Source organism: Plasmodium gonderi (assembly GCF_002157705.1).
Source record: "Plasmodium gonderi DNA, contig: Pgo-contig_118, whole genome shotgun sequence".
Taxonomy (NCBI): domain Eukaryota; phylum Apicomplexa; class Aconoidasida; order Haemosporida; family Plasmodiidae; genus Plasmodium; species Plasmodium gonderi.
The window spans coordinates 28935-37704 of NW_021629044.1; the positions used below are offsets into that span (position 1 = coordinate 28935).

Consider the following 8770-nt stretch of genomic DNA (forward strand, 5'->3'; position numbering starts at 1 on the left):
TATAAAAGAGAATATAATTAATTTGAAAGAAAAAATATTTCAGTATAATCATATAAAAATATGAAAAATTATTTTTATGTTTTTGCATATTCAATGTATAAAATATGATGTTTAAAATATTTCTTCATCATAAAAATAATTGTATCTATTGTATAAAATAAGAAGAACTCTATATCTATCTATATATATCTATATAATTATACTATCTTCTTAATGATATTTAAAAACATAGCTCTTCAAATATTGAACATCACCTATATTTATAACATTTTAATTTTTGCTCAGATATAAGAGCGTATTTCATCTGAGTATGGAGAACAATATAATAATGCACAGATTTAGTATTCAGTATATAGAATATATGGTTAAGTGATTAAATCATATTTCAGTAGAATATAATACGCTGTTATTTCTTGTAGTATCTCTGGTATAATTTTTTTTTTATTCATTTATATTTCAGATATTCTTCGTTAATTGGTGTATATACGTGTATGATTATAAGAATTATATTATATGAGCAAATGATTTTATTTTTTTACAAGGAATCAGAAATTTATTTATTTGTATTATGGAGTGTTATTTGATAAGAAAGAAATAGGTTCAATTATTCTTTATTTATAGTTTATATTTTATTATTATATATTTTACATATATATGTTATATGATAAATATGTAAAATACGTATGGTTGAATTCCACAATCACTGTTGTACTTAAGAGATTATTTTTTCTTCTTCATATAATAAAATAGTATGAATGATATTTATACAATTTATATTATTTTTTTAAAACATAAATAAATTAGTTGATCCCATTCATTTTTCACCATTTATATTTAGTAGATTATAACATCTTAATTTTTTTTTTTTTGTAATTAAAATTAATTATTCTTATTTTATTCAAAGTATTTTGTTATAGGCTTCAGAGAAAGGATTTTATATTTATCCTTTACATTTAATAAAATATGTATAATTACTTATTATAGAATATAATTTATGAATATTTGCGTAATTTAAGAATATTATACCATAATATAACATATGTATATGTTAAAAATATAATATTAATTAGAGTTTATTTTTGTGAAAATTGCAATGAAATGAATATTAAATGTATTTTTATTAATAAAAATCTATTTATATTTTTCTATTTATATATTATGGATATACTAATATAATAAATACATATAATTATGGAACCTGCTCAAAGTAAACTAAATATATATATAATAATATGTTAGAATATATTTATACTAAATTTTGTAATAAAATATGTTTAGCATAATAATACTATACTATTATTTTTTATAGTGACATTAACATTAAACTTATAAAAACATCATATTCAACAATAAATAAATTTTAAGTATTATAAATTTTTTAATATATTTATGTGATAGTGAATACTCAGATTTTTTTAGACTTTGACATATATATTAATTTTATGAGCACATTAATTATTGCTGTGTTATTAGATAGTTACTAAACAAGCTATCTCTAGTAAAATAAAAAGTTATCTAAAATACTGCATTAATAATTATACATTTAGGTGAAATTATATGAAAGTTCACACTTATATGATTGTCTGTAATATACAAGATATGATTTTCATAGTGTTCTATTCATAACTTATCTAAAGAACTCATTTTATTTATATTCTTATAAACTATATGAACAAGTAAAAAACGTATTATCGATTTTATCAAATAGTAATTTTTTGTTATATTTACATAAATTTATTATAAATAATACTTTTTGGAAGAACAACTAATTAATTCTAGAATAGGATATATAATAATTACACTTTATTATATATGTATACCAAAATATGTAAATTTGTTGTTCCATAAAATATCATATCAATCGAAATTATTTAATATTATAATAAAAATAAATGCACTGTATCATGATATATATGTTATTACATAAAAAACATTCCACGTACATTTTATTAAATATAGATAATATTTCATAATATTATGAATTTTTTTATGTAACATTTTTTTATAAAATAATTAATTCCTGAAAATTTTATAAGATATTTGTATATAGTTATTTGTAATAATATAAGGAGAAATACAATAAATTTATGTAAATATTTATTTAAATATACATATTATATATATTAATAACATAAATTTTGTACTAGTGCTTTTAATAAGTGTAAGCATATTTAACAACCATATAAAGTAATGTCAAAATTTTATAAATACACGCTTTATAATGTGAAAATACATAGCTTTCTCTTTTAATATATTTCATTTATTTATATAATTTGTAAAAAGTGTTTGTTAGGAAATAAATTTTCGTTATATATGTTACCTTTTCATTAGTTATATAATTAATTATATAGAATAAAATATCAGGATGTTACACCATAGCGTTTTCTATATCACACTAAGAATTAAGCAAGAATAAAAAAAAAAAATATTAACATTGATTATATATAAATAAATATTATGATTTTATCATTTCTCTAATAGTATAAATTCATATTTATTGCAATGGATTATGCATACATGCACTCCTTTATTATAAATTTTCAATTAGATATGTAAAACGAGCATGTTTTATGTAAATGATATTATGAAATATTTAAGCATCCTTCAAGAAATTATTTTAAATAATGCGTACCTAATATTAATACACTTATGAGTAAATATATTAAAATTATATTATTTATGATCATATCTTTTATTAAATGAAATGAATAAAGAGAACATAATATATAAAAATTTAATCATTCGATGATAATTGAAAATATGAAAAAAATATACTCAAATAACTATAAACTAAAATTTTTTGTATCAAAAAATATATGGAGCAAAGTATATAGAAAATTATTGTTTTATTTATATATAATGAAAAATATTTACTAGAACAAAATTTGTATATATATTAGACAAAAAACATATACGCATAAGTAAGATAATTATGGGATACAATATATTTAAGGATATATGCATTTTGGGAATTCAAGGGAATATAATATTTTATAGAAAAATTAAATAAATATATTAAAATATATAAATACTATTATATTTTATTAGATTGGGTATATCTATTCTATTACACAATATATATATATTTAATATTATTAATAAATAACATTTAATGACATTTTATTATAAAAAAATGACTAAACATTCTAATTTATTCATGTGACATATTTAATTTTTAATGATCAAAAGTGAAATATCACTTTCTATATGATAAACATAATTACTCTATATGATATACAACACTTGTATATTATATTACTAAATTTTATAATTATAAAATATAAAAAACTCATATTATTACTTCTACTTAATACATATTTTAATCATAATTGAACACGTATCGATATTTTTTATATGTTAGTCATCTATGTCATCTAGTTATATTTTTTGCTAAGCTGTAATTAACAAAATAATATGTATAGGTATATTTAGTTTTTGCATATAATATTTTTACGTATTTTTAGATTATTATAAATATGGATAAAAAAGCATAAGATTAAAGAACATATTAAATCATTATAAAAAACATAATCATTGAATAAACTAATCTGAAAATATAAGTTAATGAATATATTATCTTTATTATATTACAAATATTAATTAATACATTTATGATATTATATGTCAAATACATTAAAATAGTTTATTTTGAACATTCAATGCATGATTTTCATTTTTTTCTACTAAAATATTCTCTATGTAAATATGAAAATTACGTAAATTTTATGGGAATATTTTAATAATAGCTCATTCTTAATCATACAAATGTAAATGAATATAATTATTTGTACTCTAATTAAAAGATTCTATGCTTTTATTGGAATATATTCAAGTAATTATGATGATCAGTTATTTAAAAAAGAAATAATAAAATTTATCATTGTTTTTATTTTAATTTTTCATATTTTTTACTCTATTACATTACATATAAATTATGTCACTACATATATATTTCATTTCTTTATAATATTTATTTAATTATGTTTCTTGTTTTAATTATGTATAATAAAAAATTATTGGGTTGTATAAATGATATTATAAAAAAACAGTATGTGTTTGAAATTTTAATATCTCTATTTTTGTATTAGTAGTAATAACCCATTATAATAGTTAATTTTTTTCATAGATTATTATCTGTTTGTACTTCATAGAAATCACTAAAATTTTTGCGAATGATGTGAATTTATTTAAAACACTATATTTTATTACATTTTTACTTATTATTTTTTCCCTATTGTTAAAGAAAATCACAGGTTTTTTATTTTATTGTGTAAATGAAACTTAGTTGAACTGTTTAATCGTAATAATATGTTTTTCATTGGTATCCTAAGGAGGTACCTTTTTATTGGTACTTATCATGAATAAAATTGTTGTGTGTCAACACAATTTAATCCTTCATGTTGAGACGATCATTATTGTTTTTGTTCCAAGTTCTTCTTAGCTTTCTTATTATCATTTGTAAGAAATAACAATAAGAAGTATACTGATAATATAGGAATAATTCCATATATATGAATGAATTATTTAATTTATGTAATTTTCTCATAGTTACACGTAATGTAATTTTTGATTCATTTATACATTAAATATGTTAATATTATCTTTAACCTTACAGGAAAAAAATGTTACCATTAATAATGTAAAACATATAATAATTAAGGCTAATATAATGATTTGCTAATTTTTCAAGGATGCAAAAACTTCCATTCTTTCATGTACTCCAGGAAAATATGTCACATATTCGTACTCAAAATTTCTTAGTAATTTTTGAAAATTATCGTTATTTGATCTTTTACATATTTTTGTTAATTCCAAGTACGCAATAAAACAATCGCTACCATTAGGGCAAATATTAGCACTTCCTAAAAAATCATCATATAGTTTTTTCAGTTTGTCCAATGTGATATTTATATTCTCACGAATATCTTCAAAATTTTTAATACACACATTAGGAATTTGATAAGTACCACCTTCAATGGTGTAATTAATATTTTTTGTATAAGTTACATTAGTGTTCACATTAGAGCACTGACTATCTTTTAATTGAAACTTTAGCATATAGTTAAAAAATAAACAACGGTGTTTTATATCAGAGGGCAGTACATTTTTTATATGGAGTAAATAGAGTATAAGTTCTTCGCAATAATATTTAAAATTCCAGATTCATTCTTAGCACATGAATGTTCATTATGAATTCTACTTAACACACTATTAAGTTTGATTTAATTAACATTTACTGCACCTTTATTATGATTATTATAATCATAAATGCACTTAGGAAATATACAATCAAAATTGAACTAAAAAAAAAGTCAAAATGCATATAAACGATTTAAAAAATATTAATAAAAAATAACATCTTCCTGTGTTTATATAAATACACATGTTTTCAAATTAGTTATGGTATATTGCAATTGATATTAATAATAGGAACCTACATTATCGTCTATAACAATTTGGAGTGTCATTGTGATATTTTTTGTTAATTAAGCAAAATAAAATTTATATATTTGTAGTTATAAATGTCAGTAGTTATAACTTTCACACTACATACTATATTTACATAAATAATATTTTAATATATAATACATAAATTTTGAACACATTTTATAAAATTGCATTTTTATTTAGTTATTCTTATATAGAAGAATATGATTGAATAATCCGTTATGGATAAGAGAAGCAATTATTTATATTATAAAAAAATATGTAGAATACACATATAACTCAGAAATTAAATAAAGATGTAGGATGATATAAAAATATATTTTTATTACTGATTTATAAATATTTCTCATACAATAAATAAATCACTTAATATAATAAATTACATGCAATCATATGATTGATATTTATCTCATAATATTTATTTATATGTCTTATTCTTGAATGTATATATTGAAAATAAATGGATATTGATAATAAATACTTATTTTTATGAATTAAATATATAAATATTTTGTTAATGTGTTATGTTTATATTTTCTTAAATATAATAAAATGTATATATTTTTAATTTAATCTATATACTAAACGAGTAATGAATATTTATAAATATATAAATATAGTATTTTTATAAATTATTGTTAAATGAAGTATATATTATTGTTTAAAGGTAAAATGATCACATTAAATTATACTAAGAAATTATAAAAAAAAAATTACCATTATAAGTCTATTAAATATTATAGGAATTTATTACATTATTAAGAATTTATAATTTTTTATTAATTGATTACTGATTCCAATAATTTCATATAGAAAGGATGAACTAAGTTATTAAAATTAATTATAGCCACATATATAACATATAAATAGAACATAAAAAATATATTTTGATTCAACATTATATAACAATATATATTGGTGATGAGAGTCAATGTAGTTTATGAATAAAATCTATACATATATATTTCTAAATTATAATATATATAAACTATATACAGGTTTAATTATAAATGCATATTTCTGAAAAAATAAAACAAAACTCTTTCTATATATATCTAATGTAAACCATATTACGAATTATATATTATAAGTATAATTCATTTTATTTTTTTAATTTTTTAACGAGTATATCTTTAAAATATAAAATCTTTCCATAAAATTAAAACAAAATATATCATAAAATACAAACCATATGAACGAATGAATTTATATAATATTTTGATGTATATGGTTCAATGATAAATTACATATTATAACATATACAATAAGTTTTTTTGCTTTTTTAAGAATATCCTATAAATTATAACCAACTTTCCATAATATTATTAATCATGTATATCGAATTTTAAATAATAAAATACCTAAAATATATATTGCATCCTATAAGTAAAAAGAATAAAGAAAACAAAATTTTTATAGATATAGAGTGCTGCAGAATGCAGTATAATATTTTTACACTTCACATTTCATATATTTATGAAACTTTAGTATTCTAATGTACATTATATTAAGGTGGTTGGGATAAACATTTTAAATTAAAAATAATAACATATATTAAATTTATATTTATAGTAAATTCTAAGGAAATATACTATTTATGTATGAATAATAAAACATAATATACATGTAATAATTATTGTTTTTTTTATTATCTAATTGTGAATAAAAAATTTTATTCATTTCTTGAATAATTTGAAAGGGATTAGCATTTCAATGAAAAAACTATAAGATATATATGTTATATTTTACTATAGATGTTATATGTATTTATAATTTACAATATTAGAGCACATGTAATATATTAGTGTTTATTATGTAGTATTTAATTCTTTTATCAATTCTTTAGAGTACTTTTTTAATAAAAAAAAATCAAAATACATTATAATTTTATAGAATAAATATATTACACTTGTATATAGAGTATTTTCATACATTTATCTTAATAATTAATGTAAAATAATGATATGTGAAAGCAAAATATGCTGAGACAATTCATATGAAAAGCATAAATTTATTTACAGAAATAGTTATTTGAAATGTGCTTTAATAAAATGATATAAAAATTAATAGTTATGTATAGATAATTGTAATAAAAATTTATATTGTCATGAAAAATGATAAATCTTTTACATTTATTTTCAATAATGATACTTTGATTAGTACTGCAATTATAACATTGCATATATATTCCTTAAAAATATGATCAAACAATTTTTTTATAATATATATTTTATCAATATATAAGATGATTATAATATGATTTTCAGTTATTTAATACCTAAGAATATATAAAAATTAAAAAATATTTAATATATCGGATTAGTAATGTTCTGAAATGGCGAATGCCTTTTATGTATTTTTTTATAAAATCGCATATATTTAAGGAAATAAGTTCATAAATCAATCAGAAACGAAAATTATTTTTCCATTAGATGTATAAGAACTTTGTTTTACATATCAATATTAATTAAAAAAATATTTAAAATAAATCAAATACGTAAAATTTAGAAGTCAATTCTTTAGACCCTATAAAAAATTTTTAATATTAAAACATTTATATGATATATACATCTCTGTAATTTGAGATATAAAATAATGTTTGAAATTTGTTGAATATAACATTTGTAAATGAATATTGCGTAGTATATAGTTTTATTTTATTTAATTTTTTTTTTTTTGTATATATATGTAAATTTTTTCCATTATTTATGAAATGCATATCCTATTGAGATTACATTTATAAATATATTAACCATATTTATATGAACTATGATTTGAATGAGAATGCCTTTATCAAATGATTTAATATATATATATTCTAATTTATTATAATGATTATGATGACTATTTTAGGTTGAATGTATATATCATTATAATATACATAAAAAATATATTAATATATGATATATGCATTATTATGATCTTTCGTTAATAATATTGAGGGAGGTATTTTTATTATATTTATTCCTAAGTTAATAATATATAAAAAAAACAAATACAATTTTATTATTTATAACAATATGCCAAATTAGATATCGAAATATTTAAATTAAAACAAATTAAATAGTTATATTTTATTAAATTCATATAATATAACACATATATAAAATAAAACATTTGAAATATGCCACTAATAATAACCCTTGGATAGATAAAAAATATAGATTTTAACGATTTAATATTATTTATCATTTAGTTAGCATGTAAAAGAAATATCTAATAATTTTTTTGCTTTTTTATTTTCTTTTTCTCTCTCTTTTTCTTTTCATTTATCTATTTGTATATCTGATGCTCTTGAGTTACATAGCCCCATGAATATATG

General features: G+C 17.9%; 1 protein-coding gene across 1 annotated transcript; it reads right to left on the reverse strand.

Annotated features, from left to right (window-relative positions):
- Positions 1-4387: 4387 nt before the first annotated feature.
- Positions 4388-5468, reverse strand: PGO_001190 (variable surface protein; the record flags this gene model as incomplete). Its single annotated transcript, XM_028690907.1, has 3 exons — positions 4388-4483; positions 4702-5049; positions 5439-5468. 3 exons carry the CDS (start codon positions 5466-5468, stop codon positions 4388-4390), a joined length of 474 nt encoding a protein of 157 aa, XP_028546708.1.
- Between the last annotated feature and the right edge of the window lie 3302 nt (positions 5469-8770).